The 26,626-nt window shown below is 44.9% G+C and overlaps 1 protein-coding gene across 1 annotated transcript in view; it reads left to right on the forward strand.

The window, feature by feature from the left end:
• The first annotated feature begins 3,235 nt into the window (after positions 1–3,235).
• Positions 3,236–26,626, forward strand: part of LOC141003435 (phosphofurin acidic cluster sorting protein 1-like) — a 53,221-nt gene continuing 29,830 nt past the window's right edge. The window contains 1 exon segment of the mRNA XM_073474774.1: positions 3,236–3,476. Coding sequence (XP_073330875.1) covers positions 3,322–3,476 — 155 coding nt within the window. The 5' untranslated portion in view covers positions 3,236–3,321.

Here is a 26,626-nt window from a genome sequence, read left to right on the forward strand (position 1 = left end):
CTACTATTAAATTGGTTTAACAAGCCGGTTTATCACCTACGCACATTCACTAATTTATTACATGTGTAAGTCATTATTAAAGGATCACTATGTAACTTTCTGCAGAAAGATAGTTCATTGTTGAGTCTCCATTCATCCATCCATCCTCTGTAACCACTGTAGGGTCACCATCTAGTTCAGTAGGGTTGTGGGCTGGAGTCGATCCAAGCTAACATTGGTGAGTGGCTGGGTACGCCACTCTCATGCCCAACTCGTCAAATACCAATAAAAAAACACAGAATTTGGTCTTTAGGCATTGAACCCAAACTATTTACTGTTGGGTAAAAATCCAAATCGATGTGGCAGAACCAGAGATGTTGTCTCTTTTTTATTCTATGCGCTCTTTGTCCTCACCTTACCCACAGTGCAACTCAACAGCGGACAGTTTGGGTAGAGTTTCCGGTGTGTTATGCTAGTCGCGGCTCATGTAGCCTCAGGCCACCAGCCTCAAGCAGAGATGAGGAGCAGGCTACACAGATCATATAAGGAAATGTGCACGACACCAGTACCTGTTTGCTTCTGTTGCATCATTACTACCGTCGGTTACCGCAGCAGGACACCAACATTTGGAGCACATAATGTTGTTGCTGGCCCAGATCACAGCTGTGATAATCTGCCTATAGAGAGGCGTCAAACTGGTGGCAGCCAGCCGCGCCGTGACGTTGGTGGAGTGATTAGGTGGCCTTCTGATTCATAATCAGATTCAGAGATTGTAATCATAGCCGTGCCTTTGTCACCTGAGGGTGCAAATGCTGCACCTGTTTCATGCCGCACTGACAGGCAGCCAAACACACGGAGAGCTGCAGCGTGGCGTTTGTTTCACAGGGAGAAAAGGGTGAAGTGAAGCAGAAAAATACATATTAGACAGGGATTTATTACTCATTTTATTAATTGAACCTGTTTTCACACAATTTACAGTTCAAAACAACATGAATATTACATTTTTACCTCATGATCTACCCAGTAATAGTCTTCCCTGAGCATTAAAAGATAGGGTTTCCCACTGCATAACAGTTCAGGGACAGGCCAACAAGCACATATTATGAAATGACAGCAAGCTGAATTCACAGACTGTAACCGGTTTTACACCTACATACATTTGCCTGCTCACAGCAGCTGAAGGAAGGTGTGTCTGTGTGTGTGTTTGTGTGAGCTTGCACGTGAGTGTATCACTAATGGGAATTATTTCAACAATGGACTTTAAATCGAACAATTCTCTAATTCACCCACACTAAAAAAAAATAAAATAAATGCATTGTCACTCATATAAAGTGTAATTCTGCAGGTAGCCGTGGGTAAAGCAGTGACTGACGGGTCAATGGGTTTGTTTGATTAATGACACTGTAAGGAGGAAAAGGTGTGTTTCACTGTGTGTAAGTGGTGTTAACATCTACTTGGTATGTTTACGTAATGGTATCCAGGCTTAAATTGATAAAATATTACTTTATATTTACTTGATCACGCTGAGGAACTGGTTAATCAGGGGCTAAAGTTAACAAGATAACTGTTGCTTTCTTTATCGTTTTCAGATTCAAATTAGCTTATTTGCATGACCACACTTACATTAGGCTACGAGGGATATATACTGTTCTATGCATGTACTGTAAACAAGGTTTACAAGGGAAGTATAATAATCCACAATGTAAGAAAATGGAGAATATTGTAACACTGAATAATCTGAATCAGCTAAGTAACTAAAGTTTTCAAATAAATGTAGTGGATTGGGTATGGAAATGGAAATAATCAAGTGAAATACCTCAAAATTGTACTTAAAGACGCAATAGGTAAGAATTTTAGTTGAAATAAGTAAAAAATGAACTTAAATTATCAACAGAATGTAAAGAAATAATGCTTTTGATGATATGATGTCGAGCCTATGCATTGTATTGCAGAAATATCTTACTTAAGTTAGCATGCTAACTAGCTAGCCCTGGCCCAGCCTGCCTCAAAGCTCCTGTGCTAGCAGTTTTAACACCAAAGCTTCTACTTTGCTCGAATCTCCCATCCTGGACCGCTAGCTGCTAGGCTAATTGAGGTAACCAGCTAGCAGCCATTAGCGATCAGTTAGCATTTTTGCACTTCTGGTCCCCTTGTCTCAAAGTCAATTGGTTTTCTGTTCAATGCCTGAAATAAGGCCTGTGGTTATGCTATTTACACGTTTTGTTCTACGACATAAAATACATCATTAAATGTCCCACAATTGAATTATCAAGAGCTTAGGTGGTTGCTAACAAGTGGCTAAATGAGACTACAGAAGTTGTCAGGGACATGACTTTAATAACAAACTATTATAACTCTTACTTTACAACTTTACAACATTGATCCGTTTATAGAAATCGTGTATAGTTATTATGTAGTAAGACGTTCGGTGGCGGTGACGCTAAGTCATGAGACCGCAATGTAGTCTGTTTATAGCCTAACGTTAGCTCGCTATTTAATTCTCGCTTCGAAAATCACAAAAGTTGTGTTCATCTGTGGAGATTATCTTGCCGAACAAAACGTGTAAATATCACAAACCTGTGTGTGACACAGAGATTATTTTCAACCATAATCCAAAATCCAATTGAAAAACCCCATTTGTTTGTTTTTTTGTGTGAGGGAACCAGGGCGATGCTAACTTCCGGTTAGCTTACAAAATACGTCATGGCCACGCCCCTCTGTTAGGATATGTGTGTGCTGGGATTTAAATGTCAAACTAAATGTTAAATTATTAATTAAATACGTCAAGTTACACTAAAATATCCAACACTAATGTTGAGTATACAAGGAAACCACACACACACACACACACGCACACACACGCACACGGCTCGGCTCTCCATTGGCGGGCCCGCCTCTCCGCGCTGCACGTCTCCTCTCTGAAGAGGCGTAGCTCGGCTGCTTTCTGCTCATTGTGCGACTCCGGCGAGAGAAATTTCCGCTTCCTGCACCCGATAAACAACCGAGCGAGCACACGCCGAGCAGCCGCGAGGAGAAGTTGAGGGCAGGCGGAGAGGAGGGGGGAGACACACGGACACACGGACTAACCGGGGACTCACCGCCCGTCTTCGGCGACTGCGATGTGTCCGCTGCCGGGCGGCGAGTAGCGCGGACCGGATCAACTTTCCGCCCGCAGTGTTGCGCGTTTGCAGCAGCGGGAGGCTGAACAAAATAAGCTAAAGGAAGCAGCAGGAGGAGGAGGAGGAGCAGGAGGAGGAGCAGGAGGAGAAGCAGCCAGGCTACTACGGGTGTTCCTCCTTCAAGCTCCGTGTGAAAGCTCGTGTTTTTCTTTCTTCTCCCAGGATGTCGGAGCGCGGAGGGCTCCCGCGGACTGGGGGCGTCCCCTCGCCGCACATGCAGCCCTCCAAGCCGGTCAGCATCACCTCCAACCGGCCGGTCCACATGAACCTGTACGCCACCTGGGAGGTGGACCGCTCCTCGCCCAGCTGCGTGCCGAGGTATGTTGAATGCGGGGTTGGGGTGGTGGTGGTGGTGGTGGTGGTGGGGGGAACCGGGGGTGCATGACTCGGCTGTTGGATGGGAAGTGAGCCAGTGTTGTCAGGGTGTTTACACTGGGGGGGGATTTAACACCCATGGGTGCCTATTTGTGAGGTCTTATCACCTCATGTGAGAGGATTGGAGCTGTTGGTGTGATATTAACACACGAGAAGGTCACATTAAAGAGAATAGTTAACATTTTCTTGACTCTAATGTGGGATATTTACCTGTTGTGACCCATTTTAACCAACCTAATAATAATCATTACCCAGTAGCCGCTGTTGCAGATAGGACCAGCGTGCCCTCTGGGTATCTTGTATACTGATTGCAGCTGCAGCCTTTCCCAGATCAGCCTCAGTTGCACCTGATCAATGCAGACACACACATTGATGAACCCACTGGGGGTGAAGGGCATTTTGTTTCCATATGTGATACAGGCGCTGTGATATAAGGCAGGAATGAGTCATTTTTTTCATCAGATTGTCTTGCTTGTTTCATTGGCAGTGTCGTTGTGTATGTGCATGTGGACAATGCAGCAAGGGCACGCCAGGCGAGACACCTTATCCACCTCAAGCTTACTCCCAAACAAAGACACTCAGGCAGGCGTCTTTTGTTTGACTGAAAGGCAGTAAAGGGGAAACGGCCGGCTGGCATGTGCTGCCGGTGCGACCTGAGAAGACACGCGTTGGGTGTGTTTTGCGCTCCAGTTGAAGTCTGTCCCCCCCTTGTATTTACGATGCCGTAGTAATAACCGTGGTCACGAGCGTGATTCAAGGTCAAAGGTTAACCGCCGTGACTGAAGTGACGCTCGTGTGATTCACAGCCCGGGCAAAGTATACAGAGCGAGAGCTGTTGATGGATGGGAAGTAGTAAAGAAAAGATATGTTGTTTGCTGAATTGATTCGTTTTTATCGTTTACGAAGAAACACGTTATATTTCGGTTTTCACCGGTTGAGCCGAGCGCGTGAAGCTGCAACTTTCCAATAAAGTTCCCCCTAAAAATGAAAATTCAGTCATTGTCTCCTCACCCTCATGCCAATTAAAAGTTGGGTGAAGTTTTGTAGTCCGCAAAACCTTTCTGGAGACTCGCAACAAAACTCGGGAACAACTGAAGTAGATGGGGACTTGTTTCAAAACGTAAAAACACACCTTTAAAAACATAAAATGACTCCATGGCGTAATCCAAGTCTCCCATAGAGGATTCAGAAACTTCACCCGACTTTCCATCGGCATTTTTTGTGAACTCCTCCTTTAAATTTTATTGTCTTTTCTCCTCCGAAAGGCTGAACCGCAGCCCTTCAGATGAGCTCAAATGTTTATTTTGCCGAAAGCAATTAGTGGGAATAATAAAACCTGCTGGTGAAAGCATCATACAAAGCTTCACATGCTGACATCTTAATGCTGCTTTCTAAAATGCTTTGGGGCTTTACTGGGTTCCAAGCAAAGCCTCAAGGGTATGTTTTGCTTCTTAACATTTTGGCGCTGTGTTTGTGTGCGAGTGAGTGCACACCATGTGCTTGTGAATAAATGATGCAGTCCTGGATCTATATTTTGGAGCGGCTCGCATGAATAAAACATCCATTGTTCGCCTAAATATCTTCCCCCTGACCTTTTCTTTCCGGATTATTACCGTCTTTGTGTTTGCACGCTAATATCCTCGGCCGATTCTTGAGTATTTTGGCGTTTCGTGCCTCGAAATGTGATTTGTGGCTGGTTTTTTTTGGGGCCTTTTTTCAGCAGCCGTCACGGTCCGTCAAATATCTTCGATTTCACTGCAGTTGCAGCAGCAGAGACAGACTCGCAGAGCCAGAAAAAGAGGGGGGATGGAGAGAGGATGAGACTGGGAGACAGGAGAAGAAGCGGTGGCTCTGTCATCTACATTTAAATAGGATTTCTCACAGACACAGGCAGGAGGAAGGTCTTCAGAAAACGGTGGTGACAGCTAATCCGTGGCGCCGTCTTCCACAGCTAGAAGAAATTCGGTGTTGATGATGCTCTGCAGGCAGCCGAATGTTTGCGTCTTGTTGCTTAATCTTTGTTGCCGCAAGAGAGACTCTGAACTTCCCCTCCTCTTGCCGAGGTGTTGTTGCTCTAACCTCTTCCTGTCTACCCAAAAATGCCACTTGGTATGCTGTTTATGCAGCGCCGTGGATTGAATTCACCCCTGGCAGGCACAAACATGCACGCAGCCGCCTCGTCCCAAGTCCCAATGTGTAGCTAAACCTGGAAAAAGACTAAACAAATCAACCAAAGCTTGTTTGTTTTTGTGGCATTTTTGGTCATATTCAGGGGGGAGTGACAGGAAATATTCAAGAGCGAGAGATGATATCACGTTTGAGCAGTCATGACTCAAATCTTTTGCGAGTTCACTGCATCTGGCCTCAAGTATGAGCAACCAGGATACCGCAGTTACTTGTTTTTGAAGCACAGTCATCTGAAATCAGCTCCACCTTTTCCTTCATGTCCATCAACACGGCGTGGGTGCCTCTGGGGTCAATCCTGTTTTCAGCCTTCCTGACCTTCTACTCTATTCTTTACTAGAGCAGAATAAATCATTTCACTGGCTCCACACCAGCTCTTTCACAGCGGTGTAGAGGGTGATTCCTCTCTCCGCTGTCTCTCCTGGTTTCCGCAATGTCATCAACGCATATATACGGGTGCTTGGCACCATCCCCTCCGCTCGCTTCGTCGCCTCTCCTCCCTCACCTCGGGGGATGAAACCTTCATTTTCCCGGCAGCCAAATAATCCCACCGACGAGCGCGGTATCTGTTCTGCCAGGCTCCGAAAGCCTCACCTCGCTCATATATAGGGGCTGTAGTGGATAAAGATTAGCAGCTCTCAGGTGTATTTAGTGTTACTGTCAGGTGGAATGTCGACGGTGCTCGTCGGCGTTCATGGTTTGGATTCCAGCATCCAGCAGGGTTAAGTCAAGGCCTCCCTGATACCACGTGTTAGGTATTCCAGGAATGGGGCCTGTCGCAGAGCTCGCCCCCATGCATTATTAAAGGTTTCCTTAAAGAGCTAAGTGGAAAGTCCCATGACTCAGGTTCATAGATGGATGCTAGGCTTCAGTGCAGCTTCCGAGCCTTGAGTGAGTGGGGAGTTTCTCTCCCAGGAAAGAGAGCGCTAACTGGGTACAGACCTTTTTAAAATGAAGCTTCATCTACTTGTGACCAGTGTTGGGCAAGCTACTTGTAAACTTTCACTAAGTACTGGTTACATAGCATGTGAACCACCTGTCTGTAACCGTCTATGGCAGCATCCGCGCTAACCTCTTCAGGGGGCGCCATTTATTACAAGCTAGCCGTCGCTTCCCGCCGTCGTCACATCTAATGATGGATGTGTTTTTTTTAAAATGGGATCCCTCCTGAAAGTATCCCTGCTATGCCCCAAGTATTCAGCTGCTCAGGACAGTTCACAGTAATTCAAAGGAGCAGGTTCACATTTTGAGAAAAACACTTTTTCTTGATATGAAGATGGATACCAATGTCATGTCTGTGGGTTGAGTAATGGCATAGCATAGTGTAGCACAAAGACTGGAAGCTTTTATCCAGCGCAGCTCACTGAGATTTCAACATCGGACTTTATCTGATCTTGTAGGTCAGCGAGGACATGACCCTCCCCGGGGTGTTGTGGGATAAATCAGAGGCCGCACAAGATGACTAGAAGAAAATTAATGTTTTTGAATGTTCTCTAACTTCTTTCCGATTCTGGTTTTCAGCCACTGGATTCATGTAATCAAAGAAACGAGCATGAAAAGAGAACTCCCCTCTCTTGGTTGAAGGGTTTAACGAGCTCTGCAGCTTGTGTTTGCTTTATTTTAAACGATCATTAACCCTAAAAGACGAAACTTAATTCAAGCGCCACTCTCTTTTTATCCAGGACACGGAAGTAAGTCACGTTAAGTGTTTGTAATCCAGCCATTTCTTTGTATGTTCAACCAAAGCCCAGCAATTCAGAGCTAAAAATAAGTAAGCAAGTGAGAACAGCAGGGTCATTGCATTAACAATAAATGCTTATGTACTGGCCTGGTAATGAATACTGTTGGTATGAAGCGGCTCAGTGCAGAAAATGCAGGATGCTCTAAATTATACATTGTGCATTTGTTAGACTCGTTTGCTATAATTGCCCTGCTGCACAATAGTGGGACGACACTGTGTCAGCGTTACTTTATCCACCCTGCCCCCTGAACCTCGGCTGCTGAGCGCACACAAATGGAAAGAAACGGAGAGGGCGCCAAAAGGCTATCGCGTACATGCACACGCGCACACACAGATGGAGTAGTGGCGTTCATTAAGACGCTTTGGCTTCCCCACTCGCCTTGGCGCTGCTCGTTCTTCCGCACAGCCGATCGGCCGAGAGGTCTGAAGTTTCCTCTGCGGCTCAGAGAGCTGGAGATGAAGGGAGATAGAGTGTGAAGTGCAAAACCTCCTCCTCCTCCTCCTCCTCATCCTCCACCTCACCCTGGCTTTCCATGATTATTTACTATTCCTGCTACAAGCTGGCCCAACTACAAGCCTCAGGGAGAGATGGGAGATGATGACATCCATGCCCGACGTTGCCTTTAACTATCTGTTTATCCGGTGGCTTTGGAAAGATGAAGGAATGGATTTTTATTAGCGTGAGTCATAGAAATTATATTGCAGCCGAAATGGCCAACTAGTAGCAATCGTCGTCTTGTTTTTCTCAGCAGCTTGAAGGCTGGCAGGCTGTAAAAAAAACGTGCAGCGAAACCTCTCACCCGGCTTCAAAAAGCTGCTAACCCACTAAAACGAATTTCACTGGTGTGTCTTTCAGTGCTGTAGTGCCCGAACAGTGGCACACATGCTCTTCAATAGACCTCCCTAAGAATAGGATTCGCAACAACAGTGTCTGTTTGGAGGCTTGAAAACAAGTCGAGAGGAAACTATCAGTTTTGGTATCAGAGTTTGAAGCCTTTGTTTGTTGAGCACTGATTTAAAATTCAACCCATCTGGTTGCCGCTCAAACACATTGTAAATGTTTGCGCTAGTACTGGGCCGAATACAAGACCACAACCCTGGTTTCTCAGTTGTTTTTGATGATGCAAAACACTTTGAGTCTAGTCCTGTTGGGGAAAGTTTCCCGAAGATAATGTTGGTCCGAGAAAGGGATAGTCCTCATGCAGTCCAATCCCATATTTCAAATATTTACAGATTCTGTTGTAAAGACGTTGGGATTAGCTCCAGAAAAAAGTCTAATTCAGAACATTAGGGCTTGTAAAACATGTCTGAACATCTGTGGATCCAGTCTGACCAGATATACGATCCAGTGTTGCTTTGCAGACCTCTCCTATTTAATGCAGGCCTACAAACTTGTAGGTGCATCTGGTTGTTGCAGTGTTGGTTTTGATCAGCTACATAGTTAATAACAAGCTTCCATCACACTTGGCTCACCTGCTGTTACGACAACAGAGCGGCGATGGGGAAAAAAAAGGTGTTTTCTTCTTGGGCGACTTGTAGAAACATGCTCGCCTAGCAACATTAAGGCTAAAAACAACCTTTCACGCAGCACTAGTCCTCACTGATATATTAGAAACCACACTCTTTCAGACATGATTTCCAGGAAAAAATATCGTCTCGGATTCAGGCCAATGACAGCCACCGTCTGTACTGTAAAAGCCAGTTTGGATTTTGTAAGAGAAAGGAGCCTCCCAGTGATGAGCGGCTATGTGACAAAGTGAGTACAGACAAAGAGAAATCATCCGGCGGGCGGCTGGTTGTCATTTCTCTCACACAGTCTTTCAGAGACGAAGAGGAGCGGAGAATATAGGTAGTGAAGCTGAGCTGTCCTCCTCCTCCTCCTCCTCCTCCTGTTGTGGTTGATTGGGGCTATAACGCTGCTGTGGTCTGAGGAGGCCTTTGTAAGGGTTTGTGTGTGTTTTGGAAAGCTTATGTCACCTGGCAGCGATGCCCCTGCTGCGGAGTCATAGACTCCCATCTGGCAGCTAGCACACACACACACTCACACGCAGATTTCCATTTCTAAGGTGTAGTGACACCTCTTCACGGACGATGTCACCGACATATGCTTCGCTTACATCTGATGTGTTATAAACAAGGACGCTGTGGCGTTCAGTTGCATAAAAGGACACGCTGTGAGGGAAATCATGCTGACAACAGGTACACTCACACTCACACCGGACGTTTTGTTATGACTAGCGTTTCCTACATAATCTCATTTGAAACATGCTCGGAGGGAAATATGACATGAAAAAATTCAAGTTGAATTCAACGCATGCCTGAGATTGTTTATGTTTTACACATTTTTAAAGTATTCAGGGAGGAAATCAGACTCGGGCATTAACAACACAACAGTAGCAACATTTGTGTCTCTGCGCTGCTACTGTTTGTCCTCATGTGCATGCAAATAATGCGTGTGCACCGCTGTAATCCTCTCCAGCTCAGGTTACACACTGTTTCACCTGTGTGGTGATAACAAAAGCTTGTAATGCACTTAACACAGATTGACCTTGACACGGCGCCTGTGTTTAAGGATTACTGACAATAATTTAATGATATTTATTTAATTTTGTAGCAGTTAGCTCAGACTGTTTTTGTTGACAATTTTTTTTTAATTTGTCGGTCGTCTGATTGGATAATATACCCAGCATGCATCTTTAGGTAAGGAGCTGTACGTGATGCTTGTCCGTACAACTGGATAGTAAGTCAGCGAGACGGCGTGCTGCAGTTCTTCTGTTTGACAGTGATGAGATAATAGTGTTCAAAGACTGACAGCTGCCAAAACCTTTCCATACATGATTATATTTTTGAGCTGTGACAGGAGCTAATGCAGTAACGTGGAACCTCGATTCTGTCACTGCTTCTAAAACGTATGCAAACTTAGCCTGGCTTTTTGTAAAGACAGTTCACACACTAGCTAATTTACTCATTTTCATGTCTGTATTGTAAATATATGGCTATCCAGGAGACAGCTAGCTTAGCATAAACACAGTTAATACTGTTAAAAGTGTATTTATTTTCTTGCCAAGGGTTAGATGAGTAGATCGACACCATTCTCATGTTTGTACGCTAAATATGAAGCTAAAGGGAGCACGTGATTAGCTTAGCTTAGCTTAGCTTATCAGAGCCAGGTCAGTTGTTTCTGCCTCTTTCCAGTCTTTATGCTAAGCTAAGCTCACTGCCTCCTGGTTTTACCTTCATATTTTGTGTCCATGAGTGGTATTGATCGTCTCATCTAACTCTCTCAAGTGATCTGGTGAGACAAGCTACCATGCGCATGCGTAGTAGAAGCATAACCAAGCCCAGGTGACTATGTAAAGTAAAGTTCTGGCTCCCTGCCTGCTCATTTAGCCTGAATTAGCTGCCCAAGGGCGTTGCCAAGATGGCTACCGACTGGCGAGACTTGCACAAAAGAAGGAAACAAAAGAAAACAAAGGAAACAAATCTAGAGATTAAGTAAGAGACTCGTACTGTCACTCTGATACTCTTTGCCCATTATGATGGCTGTATCAATGCAGGAGCCGCTCTGATTGGTTGATAACCGGGAACCTAATTCGATTGCCCATTCAGATGGAGGTTTCCCCGTCCCGCGGTTGTGCACGGTGGCGGACAGCGAGCTCCGATGGCATTGTCTCCCCACCTCGAGCTAAACTGGATTAGGCGGCTGCTCAGCTCGTTAATCTGTAATCGCTTTAATGAAGGGTCAATTATATTATACGTGTGCACTTGTGCTGCCTGTGACAACAAAAAGAGGATTCCTCCTACGCGCTCCTTATCGAGGGAATCTTTTATTTTCACTGTGAACTCACACATATTTAATGAAACCTAGACACAGAGAGACGGGCTGTAAGCGAGCATTTCCCATTTATCTTATCTCCTCGCACAGATTGTAGGTCACATGCTCAGTCTCGCAGGCCGAGACTGAGCACGGAGAGGCCGGACAACAGCCCTGTGCTCTGGATAACAAAGTGCAAACCAGCAAAAACACGATTAGCAAACTTGCCGCCGACGAGCCAACTCGACAAATGCTGCAACACGTGCTCACCCCCGACTTGTCACACACATTCCTTTTATTTTTGTAAACATATGTGATAGACTTTGACAGGGTTTGAGTGTGGATGTGTGTGTGTAAAGGTTGATTCTGCCCTCCTTAGGAAGTAGCAGGCCTTAGCGTGTCCTTGCCTGTGGCTGTGGGAAGTAGAGCAAGACGGGAAGAGATAAAGAGAGAGAGAGAGAGAGAGAGAGGGATGATGGAAAGCATGCAGAAAAAGAAAGGGAAAGAACAAAGGGTCACTTTTTTTTTCCTAACACACCAGACACCTCAGTCTCTGCCTGCGAGGGTGTGAATTTGTTTTACTTGCATCGTGGGAATTAAAGCTACATTAAGGGGACTGTTGCATTTTTTTGGCACCTAAATGGGAAGAGAGTCCCCAAAATGTCTCCAGAAAAGTAGTGTTTAAGTATTTATATTTGTTCTGAACGGCTGCACCGGCAGGCAGATTAAAACGCAGGCCGTCATAGAGAGAAGGGAGTCACAATATCATTTAAATATGGGAATAACAGTGCACATTTTCACATTGTCTCCTCTGGAAGGCATTTATAGTGCTGAACTTGGTTACTCACACAAAAAGTGCCACAAATAGTTATGTAACGCATCAAAAAAGTGGGTGTCAATGTCGTAATTGTTGGTTTTTGGAAAATTACAGACCCAAAGTGGTGTCAGAAAGGTGAGGGTTAGAAGCTGTTCGACCGGAAAAGGCACTTCCAGCAGGCATGCAGGCCCCTGAACTTTAGGTCACAGCGAGGAACCACCGCTCACACGTCCCAAACTTGAGCTAAATGTGCACCTGTGTATCAAGAAAGCTCGTTGGTTGATCCGACGTTGAAAAGTATACAGCCACACAAAGATCTCTGCAACATGATTCATGCTTTGTCATTTCTGTCCCCACTTTTGCAACCAAATAACGCAGCTTCATCCATAAAAGTAGCACAAATCAGATATGTGCAACCACGCATTCCTTTCCAACATGAAACACGGTCAGCAGTTTATCTTTCCACCGTCGAGATGATGATAAAAATGAATGTTACTGTGATAATTTTCCAGAGTTATGAAATCCCTCCTCATTACACTAGAAACTGCTGTTATGTGCAGTGTTTCCACGTCTGATACTCGCCTGGAATGGGTTGTGGTTAGATAATGTGTGTCCTGCTAAGTGACAAAAACAAGTTAGTGTTTGCACAACGTTTTCTGCCTGCGTGTTAACATTTCCTCAAGGTATGTAACAGTTCGGTTATCGACAGAGGCTTGGTAAAAGGGGGAAATGAAGCAGTTGCAGGGTTTTTAATCCATCATGGAGGCTGCCAGTTGAAACGTCTTGCATTTGTTTCTTTTCATTTTGTGTCCTGCCGTCCACAGCCACCTTCTCCGTGCAAAGAGTAGTCTACAGCTCACAGCAAGATGGTGGTGCAAGTCATTTTCATCACCTTTCACTGCTCTTGAATCTGCAGCTTGCCCTTAAAGCTGTCATCAAACGGTGGTGGTGTGTTATTTTGTACCGCCACAACAAACACTTGATCCTCTTGTTTGGCCTCGACCAGACACGTAGAAGTGTTTTTGTGTTTCACTGCGTGTTCATGCTCTTATAGTCAAGAACTGCTGCGCAGAAAACAGGATCTGTCACCTCGCACCTTGATTCAAAGGATGTTTATGTGTATAAATATATATATATAATATTTGTGTGTGTTCACGCTGCGTGCCGCCTTTTCATGGTGTGATTTTCATCGCAGCTGCTTCTTGCCTTACCTCGCTCTCGTATTTAATGGTATGCCTGCGTCTGTTTTCACATTGATTGCTGCTTTTAAGTGTCATCTTCACTGCATTCTTTGCAGCACTCGAATCTGGCCCGTCTCACCTGCACATTACAGCAAATAGCGGTTGAGTGTGTGTGTGTGTGTGTGTGTTGGTTTGTGTGCCTGTCGGTGTTTGTCCATGCTGTGCGTTGCCTTTAGCGGAGTCGTTTTCATTATGTGTTTGGCAGCACTCAAATCAGTGTCCGGGCTGACCTTGCATTTAAACGGTGCTCGTTCCCCGGCTCCTTGAAAATATCAACCGTTTGCTTCACAGAGCGCAAATCGTCTCGCCTCACCTCGCGACTTGCATCGAATAACGTGCATACTGTGTGTGTGTGTACGCGTCCTGACAGGGTGCTCTCGCTTCAGGGCCGAGTGTCAGCTCATGACAGCAGGGTGACTGTTGCTCTCTCTGCAGAGGCGGAGCAAAGAAAGACGAGAGGAGGGAAGAAATGGGGGGAAAAGAGGGAGAGCGAGGGATCAGGAGTCTTCAGGGCACCAGAGCGAAGAAAATGATGAAGGGAGCCTGGTTCCAGACCTCTGAGCTGTCGCCCACATCTCTCTCTAAAGTGACTGCTTAACTCGAGAAGTTGAGAAACAGTCGACTCAATCTGAGCCTTTGGTAGGGCCTCACAGGTCTAATCTGTCTAATTGTGCCAGTCGGACAGATGGGGACGTTGTAAACACAGTTATGAACAGCGGTTTACGTCTAAAAGCATCTATTTCTCCTCTTTTTATTGCAAAAAATCTTTAGTTCACCGAGCTAGCTTGCAAACTTAAGCCAACCAGCTTAGCTATTCATGTTTCACCTGTAGGGAAAGAGCATTAGCCACCTGTAGAGGGTCTAAACTGAACAATATAACGTTGATTGTCTTAATTATACTGTATGTCTTGAGTTAACTTAATACAACACTTTTTAGTGCTTGTATGTCATCTCCAAGGTGTCCTACTACAATAAAAACATACTCATAGAAAGGAAATTATATGGATATGACTATCTGAGCTGTTATTTTCTTTACCAGGACACCTAGTCACACATTATTGATTATTTATACAGCATCTTTGCGTAAACAACAGCCGATTTACTGCCTTTGTCTGCAAACCTGCTCAATGTACGCTGGCTATCGTATCTGTAAAATAACATGAGAGCATCGGGAATCCTTCAGAAGTGATCTCTTAGGGCAAAATCAAAGGCGGCGTCACGCTGAATAATGGAGTGATAACAAAATGGCCCTTCAGACCGAATGTCAAGCTCAGGTAAAACGGAGACAAAACGTGTACATCATGCATGAATCATGAAACAAGACAGGCAGAGGGTGACGAGAAGAGGAGGCCCCCCGCTGTGAGAAGTCAAGAAGAGGGAGGGTGAGATGAGAGAGCAGGGGGGAAAAGGAGAGAAAATGGGTGGATGAAGGTGAGATGGAAGGGGGGGAGGAGGAGGAGAGAGGGGAAAAAAAAAAAGTGGAGGCTTTGTTAGAAAGGGGCGACATCAAAGCCAGAGTGATTAGGTGAATGGGTAGGGGAGCAGCTGTGGCACGAGGCGGAGACGCGGCTGCGAGATGTGATCCAATGGAGGAATTAGACTCTGCCACATGCTTCCTTCTTCCTTCTCGCCCTCCGCTTCCTCTCTTCTTCTTGTGTTTTTCACCTTCTCCATTCGTCTCCCCTTTCTCCTCCTCTCCCCACAGAGTCACGCTGCACGGTTGATGCCGGCGCGCAGCCGAATCTAAGCTCTTTTGTCCTGGGTTCTGTCCCAGACTCGTCTATAACTCAACCCTCTGATCCACCGTCCCCCCCGCCGGCCCTCTTCCTCCCACTGCCACCATTACGTCTCTCTGCCCCACAGTCACATCCTCCCCCTCTTGACCAGCTGTGATGGATCCTCCACCAAGCGCTCCCTCACCTCTGCCGCCATTGTTTCCCGAAGAAGCCAAGGTGCCATTAGGGCTCTCCGAGCGGCTGCAGATTCACCCGCTGTCAATAATTTGGTACCAACGCGGCTGTAATGAACTCTATTTCAGTCCTGCTTCGCCATTTTGCGGCAGCTTCACGCTTTAGTGAATGCAAATGACTTGTATCTTAATTGTAAGCGCCGTTTTGGCTCAAAGTCTTTGCAATTAAAGCGGTGTTCTTTACCGTGTCAAGGCGTGAATAGAGATGTGATGAAAGGCCCAAGCAGAGGGGGGGAAATGAAACCTAAGCAGAGCACTCTGTCACGTTGCTGTGACACTTTATTGAAATGTAAAGCTTATACTGGCCTTATCTTAAATTTAGCAACTAGATACAGAACAAAAGGCTTCTCAAAAATGTCATTTTGTCTCCTTTGTATTCAGTTTTGAGGTGTTGTGGTTATTTTTGTCGCACGCTGCTGCCCAAAATACATTCCAGGAAATGTTTTGAAAGGTGTGATGTGTACTATTCCTGCTTTCATGAGGGACATTATGACTAGTTCATATGCTGCATGTAGGAGTTGTTGTCGAATGTTGGTGACACAAAGGCAATAATTCACAGCACGCTCGTTCTGGGGGAATTCTGCATTCAGACACAAAGGAGCCTTTTTGTTTCGTTGTCTTTTTTTGGTGCGGTGCCCTCCCACGCTTCGTAAGAGTGGCTTCTCTGAAGGCTCAAAAGAAGCGTATAGATAGTCTGAGGTTGCTTTTGTTCGTGGTGAAAATAATATCATTGCTGCCATTGTGATTGTTTATTATTTTGATCATCATCGCTCATGATCAGGTGCCGACTCTGAGGTCTTGTGCTTGCCGCGTTCTACTTTTCCTAATCTAATAAAACTCACATTTTAAGGGAGTATTTGTCAGCTTTGCAAGTCCTCGGGAGGCAGGAATCACACTTATATTCTTGGACTCCTGAAGAAAAGTGTGTTTTGCACACTGATTTGTGCTTTTTGTCCACACTCGATGCCTTCGCACAAATTTATACACGGATCAAGGTCTAGCTCAAATCCATCCGACAAAACTTTTTCTAGACGTACTGGAGTTAAATGTTTAAAGTGTAAGGAGCCATGGAGACTTTTCACATTTGGTTTTAGCATCCTTTCTTCGCGGCCACCTACAAACCCATCAAATCACACCTGCCACTGAATGTGTCTCGACATGCGTCTTGATATATGCAACTTTACACCTACGTCACTGGAACAAACCGACACGTTTTTTAACACAAAGTAAGAAATATCTTCACGTAGAAGGTTTGCCGATCGAACAAGTAAGCCTAAATAGTTAAGAATTTGCTGTAGACAGCCTTTCATAAAGTTGATACAGTTCATACACGCAAGAAGTCTCTAAATTTAGCGTTTTCTTTAAGGGAGTCTGGGGACTTTCGCTACAGATGACAAAGAAGTACATGATGGTTACACAGTCAGTAGTTTCCATCCCATGAAAGTCCCTGAAAGTCTGAAATGGAACATATGTGTTGATCGTTTCTGCCTTTAAGTTGTCTGATTGTTCTTCTCTTGTTGTTTTGAAGTGGAAATCACTGTGTGATGTGTATTTAGGTACTTTTGGTTCGAAATACAGAAACAACAGGTGCTGTTTGGAAGTTCCTGCTTTTACCAGATTTGATCTTTGACATTAATTTGTATCTGTATCATCCTGCTGTATGATTTCCTCTTTGTGTCACAGATTGAGTTCATGCCATAGGCTGCTATTTGTCACCATTGCTGAGAAAAACACTTTCCCCCAATGTATTTTCTGCGAGCCGTTTGTTCAAAGGCTTACGTAACAGGCTGATAAGTGTATGACTGTGCGGTTGCTGTTTTTGTGTGTGTTTGTTTGTTTGTTTGAAGCGGAAATGAATGTGATCAGTGAGCCTGTTTTTTTTTATAATTTATTTTTTATGTATTTCTTCTCCAGTCCAGATGTAGAGCAGAGCTACATGTCACTGTGCAGATGGCAACACTAGCCCAAGGGAAACGCACAGCAACACACACACATTCATATATATATTTATTTAGCCTCATGAGTGACTTGCCTTTTCTTACCCCCTCACCAACACCTCTGTAATGCTCACACACCGAGACGAGGCGTTCGCCTTCACTCTCTCTCACCTGCCTGCCCTCTGTTGCTTTCTTATCTCACCATCTCTCTCGTTTCATTGTTCCCTGTGAATGCGGTTTGAGGTTTTTTTCGCTGCAGTTCACAGCGCCGTCTCTCGTTTGTCATCTCGCGTTAAGCGCAGAAACTACCGAGCTGTCCGCAAAACCACTTTCGCCCGATGTTGTTTACCTCCCCTCCATCCTTCTCGATTTTGAGTTTCTCCCGGGATTTGATTAATAGCTCACAGCGCACAGACACACACACACTCACACACTGCGTGCGGTTAACTCTCATGCTTTCCAAAACGAGGCAGCTGCCACCCACGTACCAATACGCACACTCGATAGCTTAGTATAACAACATCAAAAAAATGAAGTGCCCACCCACCTACGTGCAGTCACACGCTCAAATAGCTCCCCTGCTGTGGGCAAAAGCACACAGCAAAGAGCCATGCCAGGACTCAGCCTTGATGAGCACTGTGGTGAGCAATAGGTCCTCACATACACACATTAATATATATATATATATGTGTGTATATGTATGTATATATGATATATTTATTCTTCTGCTGTTATGGAGGAATCGCTTCTGCTCGGCCACATTTAATATGAGTCACAGCACAGACAACACACTAACCACCTCATAGCTGTATAGGAAAGCCACATACTGCAGGCTCACTGATGCATATAGGACATATTGTCCACGTGTCACACACACACACACACGCACACGCACACCATGTTATGCATTACCTGTAACCTACTTATGCCAATTTACGCTCACCCACTCAAACTCTTTCTCCCACACACACTCGGAGTGACACGTACATTCACACACACACACACATGTGCTGGCAGCCTCATGTGCTTATTCATCAATGCAAACACACATGCGTGCGTGGGAGATCATCGCAGCAGAAGTCGACACGGTGCAGGCAGGCCAGAGAGGAAGAGCAGAAGGATGTGTGAGTGTGTGTATGAGTGTGTGTGTGTGTGTGCCAGCCAAAAGCATGGTTAGCTGCACAGAGGTCAGAAGCCTCAGCGATCTTGTAAGCTGATTGTGCTGATATTTGGCAGCCTCGAGCGTCTTCACACGTTTGGTGTCAGAGGCGTGCAAAGCGCTGGGTCTTTAAAAAAAAAAAGGGCATAGAACAAGTTTCTTTTATAGTTTTTAAATAAGACAAATCTCGCTTACAGTCGGCAGCTTTTACATCTTGATTCTCGGATCTCAATCAGTACACCTTGTTGGCGCCTGATCTTGAGTTGAATCGGACAGTTCCTGACGCAGTTTGATCAGTTAAGTTGCTTATTGATGGTGTAAACAGTTGCCTCAGCCGTTAAATATATGCTAGTGGGTGACACTATGGGGAAACAGAAAATAACTGTTAGCCTGTTGCACCTATAGAAACATCTAGTAGCGATTTATGTCTCATCTTTTAGATAAGTTCTGCAGATTTGTGGCTTTATTCTCTAATTGACTGCAGAGACAGACAGGAAGCATGTGGAGGGGAGAAAGCGATAACGACGTGCAACAAAAGTCCTGATCTGGAACTGAAACCGGGGATCTCCGGCCCTGTTCAGACCACAAGGACGCCACAGTTATTCTTTAACTCGTCTCGTGCTGCTGCTGTTTTCATTCACTTTGCCACAGGTCGAACCATTGCTATATTAGTTAGCGATAAAGTATGACAAAGAAGATATTTATATCATATTAATGGTGCCAGTTATTATCTCAATTTCATGGATTGAATCGGGTATAAAGAGGCAGGAAGACTGTTCGCAGAGGGGCCTGACAAGCATCATAGAGTGGAGACGGATGGTGAAGGAGAGAGACGGGACACATAAAGGGCAGGCTGGACTGGAATAACACAAAATCAATCCAAATCCTGTGCTGGAGAAAGATAGAAGTAGGCAGGGATGGGGATCGAACTGAAAATGTTTAAAAAAAAAAAAAATTAGGGACAAGCGTACCAATTAGACAAATCCTGCAGAGCCGGCCGGGTTGGAGGGAAAACGGGAGCGGAAGGAGGAGCAGCGTGATGGCATGGATGTGCTATCAGATGTGACAGATGGAGAGGATGGAGAATCGTGGAATCGCCCAGAGGAGAAACGGACAAAGGCCTTAAATGAAGGGAAGGGAGTGGGCAAGAGATGAGAGGCAGAAGGAGGGAGATAGTCCTGCTTTTTGTTGGCGGACAGTGGTCGACAGCTTGTGTTACTGGGAGAGATAAGAAACGGGACGAGACGGGAAACAATGCGCCTGAAGCATATTCACACACACACACACACACACAGAGAAAAACACTCTTGTAGTGATGCAGTGTCGAGGTGAACGTGACCCTGTTGTAAGAGCCTCTGATGCAGGTGACGCACCTTCAAAATTGATTTTAAGTCTATTTAGATGTTTACCGAGAAACGGCACCATGTCCGGGAAAATATTAATAGATTCAGTTTTGCAAATGCTGGCTCTCTGACACACACACACATACACAAACACACACCGTGGAAAAGGGAAATGTCACAGACGAGGAACAGACACCGGCTGGATTGACGGCCCGGCTCCATTTCACATTTAATCTTCCTCGACAGAATATTCAGGGCGAAAACTCAAACGTCTCTTTCATCATCCGGCGTAGCCTCAGTGGCCGTGCTACACTCGTGTCTCGCAGTTCATTTAATTATAGCCTCCAACTTACAAAGCACTTCTCCCAGATTGCCATGAAAGCTCCCCGCGTACCGAAAAAACCAAAACAACAAAAGCAGACGAGGGACAGAAAGATTAAGAAGACGAGAGGCCGACGTCTCTGGAAGCCATTAGCTGATGAAAGGCAGCCGCGTCGCTCTCTGCTGTTATTATTTATTGAGACTCACCTTGTGCGCCAAGGTGAGATGTAGATCTATTATTGCCGTGCCGTGAGGGAAGGAGGGCAAGAGATCAGAGGGACGGGAAGCCTAAAGAGCAAGGAATCTTTATTTTAAGGGGATGATTCATTTCTTGACTTGTGCTGCCTTTGAGGTGTAGCTCGTTCACATCTGTCAAACAGCCTCTGAAAGAAGTTTTTGTACGTGTTCACAGGGGAATGACTGAATTACAGACTGAATGCATCAGTGCATGTTATTGCAGCGAATGTAAAATATCTGTATTAACAGCAGCCAAAAAATGACTGATTGCATATCAATATTGTGCATTTACAATTTTAACATGACCCACCTGGCAGAGCGTCTCTGGCTCCTTAAACCGGCTGGACTGATGCAGCATGGATCAATACGCAGTATATTAAAAGCTACTGGATTAGTGTCCTGTTGCCCCGCTCTCCTGCTGCTCTTCCTTCCCCTTTTCTTATCCGCTCCCTCCGTGTCTCCGCCTCCCTCTATCCCTCTCCGTCGGAGCGAATAGTAAAACATTCATGCATATTGATCAGCCGAAACCACAATTACCTTCGTCTGTGTGCATGTTTTTTTGCTTCCCTCCCTGTGCTCGGGCACGAGGGGCTGGATGCTGCGCTCCGTTTGGACAAACGTTGATAAGATTTGAATCGGGACAAGTCTGTACCGACTGTAACTGGGGGAATGATTGCATGCCGGGAGGTTGTTGCGCGTTGTGCGTGTTGACTCACAGCACATCATCCAGAGGTTTTCCCCACGACTCTGATGAGAAAGCGCTGCCACTGAGAGAGGCGGCATCAGAATACTAATATCACCGCAGTCGGGGCTTCACTTTTTGTAGGAGCTGCGCAGTTGTGCACACAAATCAGAATTACTTTGCTAAACTATTCCATAAGAAATTAATTATTTAATTAATTCCCAAATACTTCTGCAAGCTCGTACCTCGCTGAGCTTGATGTGGCGGTGTTTGACTTCTAAATGGCTTCTTCGGGTGATGCTGAGGCTATGAGACAGTGAAGTTTAATAGATAATAGAAATAACTGTCACATGCAGATGTTAGATGCTGGCCTACACTGTGTATAATTGAAATAAAGCACAGACCTCACAATTTCCTTAAAAAATCAGTGGGGTTGAGGTAAAATGATGTGCTGTGGTTTAATTGAGGAGCTTTGGTTTACTGTTACGACTGCAGGTTTGGTTTAGAGCGAGTGCTTCATAATTCAGCGGTTGATTTTAGCCGGCATGTCTCTTAAACGACTCAGAAGAATATAAAAAAAAAAAAAACCAAAGTACTGCTATGCAGGTGCAGCTGTGGCTCCCTCTGCAAACCAATTGCTCATCAAACGAAACCACATCATCTCTTATTCTGTGAGTCAGACGATGTTAAATGCAATTCCTCCCACCCGGAGCTGATATTTGCTTTGAAGAGAGACATGAAAAAAAATGTTGTTTATCTATAAGCCAAACAGTAAACCAAGTCCGTCATCTTTAACAGTAAACCCAAGTCACAGCGCTACACTCATCTCGATATTCTCATCCCACGGATCAGCCAGATTGTTACGCTACAAGGTTAAATGAGTCAGCTGATGAGAAGTCTTCTATTTAACATTTGGTGTGTGATGATGTATGATTGAGTTGGATGATGATGATGATGATGGCTGGTAGCAGGTTATATCTGTCGCTTGATGTCCCTCATCTTGAATTTTGAGTGAGCTTGTGTGGGTAGTTGTAGCACATCATATTCATTTTATCAAATGTTATTGTGTATCTTGTGTTCTAGTTTGTGTTGAGGCAATAAAGTTAAAAGTTAATACTGCAGCTTCAACTTGAAAGAGAACGCACCATGACATCCCCACGAAGCCATGTAGATTTCAGAGTTTAAGACGTGCACCTGAATGCACCATGAAGTCCCTCTTGAGCCTGTCAAACTTCGACACGGACGGACAGCAGAGGAGAGAAACTGAGAACAATCTACGGAGATAAACAACACCGAGACACGGCGGAGACGCTCGGCAGAATTTGTTATTAAATCGACAAACTGTCAGTCAGTGTGGCGGAACAGAAATTACTGCGGCGTCGACGATACTGCATTTGATTTCGAAGTCTCGTTTTGATCAAGTTTTGCGTTAAATTTAAACCCCTACTATTAACTCACGCTCACTACAAGGACATAAGACATTGCTGCCTTTCAATGCATCCATTCTCTCTCCCTCTCAGTCTCTCTTTCACACACACACACACACACATTTATTCTCCTTCATGCATCAACCCAGCCACACTGTGTCTTGTTTCTCCTCACTAATAGTGTTTGCCAGACTGCTTTGCCATATTGCCTATTCATTTTGATGCTACTGGAGCTGTAGTCTGCTGCACCTCCTGAGGAAGGAGGAAGCCTCAGCCTCTCTGGAGTCTGCCTGCTGATGTGACCGGCATGCTAAACATGTATAAGACCAGGCTAGAGGGGGTATAGCCCATATATACACCTACGCTACACACATACACGGTGATCTAGCTATCCCTAGACTTAACACAATTTCTCTCCTCAATGATTGATGCCTTAGCAACCCAATCTCATGCCACGCCTTGTCCCGCCCCTCTCCACGCTGTCCAGCAGCTCATTGGCTGTCAGAGCTGTCAGAGGGTCGTGGATGAGAAGCAGAGCAGACTGCAGAGCTTTATGACTCATTCTGCTCTGCAGGCAGGTTGTGCTCCTATATAGAGGGGGGGTTCGGCTCAGGTGTTCAGCTCTGTGGTGGCTCGTGGAGGCAGATCTCCATCTCTGCAAAATCTGAAAAAGTATGGAGAACATTTTGTGGGAGATAATGTGACCTTGAAAAAGGCTGTTCAGCCAATGAATCGTGTAAAATTTATAAGTATCTTTCTAGCTTCTGCAGTGTAATGTCTTTGCTCTATCGTTCCATATTGGCAGAATGGAAAGAAGAGGAAAATGAGACAAGAGATTGATCAACAGTGAAAATAATCACCAGTTGCAGCTCTGCTCTGTTTCTTCCAACCATTTTTTTAACCAGCATCTTTAGTTTCTGTCTACACTGGAGTAAAATCAACCCTGACGCTGTCGGTGTCTGTTTGACCACAGCAGAAGACGACCGCATCTCTGTTCCTTCTCCAAAACCATCTGTAGCATTTAATGACTTTAATGAGTCTAAAGTGTTCGATTGCTATAAAGTAAAACATGTTCCTCCTCTTCTGTCGAATATAAAAATATCAGCCACATACTCCGAGGTTTTCTCCAACCAGGTCACATCGCTTGGGCTTCACCTCACCGATTTTTCTTCTCGCGCCGCGCTGTCACTCATCCCGTCTTGTAACAATCACGAGCTCGAGATGAATTTTTCTGTTTGCCTCTTAATATAAAAGCAAGAGGAGCGCTGCTGTTGCTGCGCCAAACTGTTGACATCTTCACAGGCTGTCTCCACTCAGCCTAGAGCTATTTTAAGAATGTTGTTAGTGAGGAACCAAACGCTTGTTATTTTTGCTTCCTCTGAGCATCCACACTACGAGATATTATTGACTCTCTCTCTCTTTCTTCCATTCTTTCTCCTTCTCCCTCCGACTTTACACAATATTTGCCAGCGCCTGCTTATGTGTGCCCTGGTTTTCATGCGCTAGTTAATTTGTATGAGCATATTTGTCTTATGCGCCTCAGTGTTGTGTGTGTTTTGCGGTTGTGTGTACGTGTGTTTGTGTGCGTGTGTACTTGAGTGTGTGGTGACTGCCGATAAGCTTATTGAGGACCTCGGGATCAAAAACTCCCCATGTGAGGCGCTAAGCCACATCAGCTCCCACCTCTTCACTTGAAAACACACACACACACACACACACACACACACACACACACACACACACACACACACACACACACACACACACACACAAACAACGATCAAAGTCCAAAGTTTGTGTTGGGTCATCTGGATTTCGGGGTTTTGAGTACTGTGAAAACTTTTTCTTTCTTTGTAAAAAATGTGTGTGTGTGTGTGTTTGTGTGTGTGTGTTTGCACATACGAGTGTGTCTGTGTGAAGCCAAACTAAACTCGCCAATAAAATCTACCGGGATCAAAGTGACTCTTGAAGGATGGCAAGTAATTGGATGAAGGGGGGGAAAAGGGTTTGGCTGACTTTAGTGCTTAAACACATCCCCGTGTGTGTTTGTGTAACTGTTGGCCAGGCCTGTAGCAAGTGTAATTGTTTGCTGAGCGAGTGTTGCATCTTTTCTGTTTGTGTGTTTTGTGTAAATTTGCCTGTGTGTGCGATGCCTTTAAGGTTTCCATGAAAGCAATGTTTACAAACTTGGCCATATTTAAGTAATTAAATAGTAAATGCTGGAGCTTCCTTGCAGCCTACAGCGTAACGTGTAGCAGGGTCCTTTTTTTTGCATGTTCCTCCTTCTATAAAATAAATAAATACTTCAACTAGAGTGGCACTCAGTAGAGCGCATACCTCTGCCAAGGCCTAAAAGTCCCCTTTTGTACTCACTCACAGATATCTATGCATTATTCGCTGAGAAATTAACAAAAATGACAAAAAATGTAACAAAAAGTAAAGTTCAAAACACCAGTTAGAGATTAATCTCTGATCCGTCCCTTTAGCCACATCGCACCAAAGGTTAATGGGGGCTACTCTGCGCCGAGACTTGTCCTCGATCCAAGTTTCGTGGGAATCTGTTGAGTAGTTTTTGTGTAATCCTGCCCACAAACCAACCAACAAAACCAATGGAGAAGACAAAAATGGCAAAAAAGTGATCTTAAGAGAACAATAAATGCTCCAAATAACATAAACAATGTCTTAAAATGTAAAACAGAGATGGAAATGAGCTTGTTACAGCTTGTTTATTCAGTTATGGAAAAAATTGTTTGTTGATATTATTTGAATTTCTTCTTTACCAGACACAGTGATGACATCTGTGTGGATTCAGATTGTTGTGTCCATCATCTTTTAAGATATTGGGTCCAAAATGAGGAGCGTTTGGCCCGGCTGCTTGTGTCAGGAACAGACTAATCCATGTTATGGAATGATAATGAGTTTGGAAGAGCGGAGAAGCAGAAGCTAATAAAGAAGGAGGGCGAGACTCTTACTCTTCCTGTCAGCGGCGGCACCGGCGCCGCCATTGATCACAATTACTGAAGGGAGGAGGGGACGCCGCGTTACTTAAGGGAGGAGATGGGGCGCTACGGGGGAAGGAGTTAAGTTACTGTTATGTAAGGGACGTCCTTAAATAAGGGAGGCGACAAGGCACTGATGACAAGAAGAGGGAGGAAGGTGTTGAGAGGAGCTGTTGGGGAGGGAGGGAGTTAAGAAAGCCTCGGGAAGAAAATAAATGAGACAACACGGCGTGAAGGTCGACGACGGCCCGTTTTCCCTCTCTACTGTGTACTTAACATGTTGTTTTGCTTGTATGACACGCCAAGGTCACGCCTCCCATGACCGACCGTCGTCAAGGGAACCATAGGCAGCTTCTCCTTAAAGCCACAGGCGTTCACACATGTGGACACACACTCACAGCCTCACACACTCATCCTGATGTTTTTCTGCTTAAACTCCTCATCTATATTCATCCCCATCATGTGGAAATCATGGCAGTCTTTGTGTTGTTGGCAGGCCTCCTGCTGTAGTTTGAACTAATCTGGCGCTGAAGTGATTCGACAGTTAATGGATTAGTTTGCTCGGCATAATCATCGTAATCACTCGAGTTATTCTTCGAGCAAAAAAATGCCAAGAATTTTCTGGTTCTTCTGGAGGATTTTCCGCTTTTCTTTCTGCTCTGCAGCACATTTCTAGCTCAAAGTGAGAGCATATAATTGTTAATTACCACTTAGTACAAATTATAGGGATGTAATTGATTTTTCAGGTGTTGGGTATTGGAAAAATTAAAACTTTGATCCGATAAAATGATGAAATGATGTTCACAGTTGATCCTGAGGGGAACGTGAATAACTGAACAAAATCCATCCAGTAGTTGTTGAGATGTCGCGCTCATGGTGCTCGAGGAAAAGTTGAGGGATCGTCAGAGATATTAGGATGCTCCATCTTGGAACTAGAGCCGCAACCAGTCATCGGTCCAAAGACAATTGGCAGCTTCAATTAATCATTTCAGTGGTTTCAGCTTCTTCAGTGTAATAAATGAAGAGTCTTTGGGTCTTTTGGGTTTTGGGAAGCAAATGGAGGAGGTGATGTTGGTGTCTTGGAAACAGTGATGAGCTTATTTCACATTTTTTTGACATTTCATAGACTAAACGATTAATCGTGAATCAGCAGATTAATCGATAATCTAAATAATCCTTAGTTGCCACTAACAAAACTCTGAGTTACTGGCACTTGTGGAAG

The sequence above is a fragment of the Pagrus major genome, chromosome 10 (genome assembly GCF_040436345.1).
Source record: "Pagrus major chromosome 10, Pma_NU_1.0".
Taxonomy (NCBI): Eukaryota; Metazoa; Chordata; class Actinopteri; order Spariformes; family Sparidae; genus Pagrus; species Pagrus major.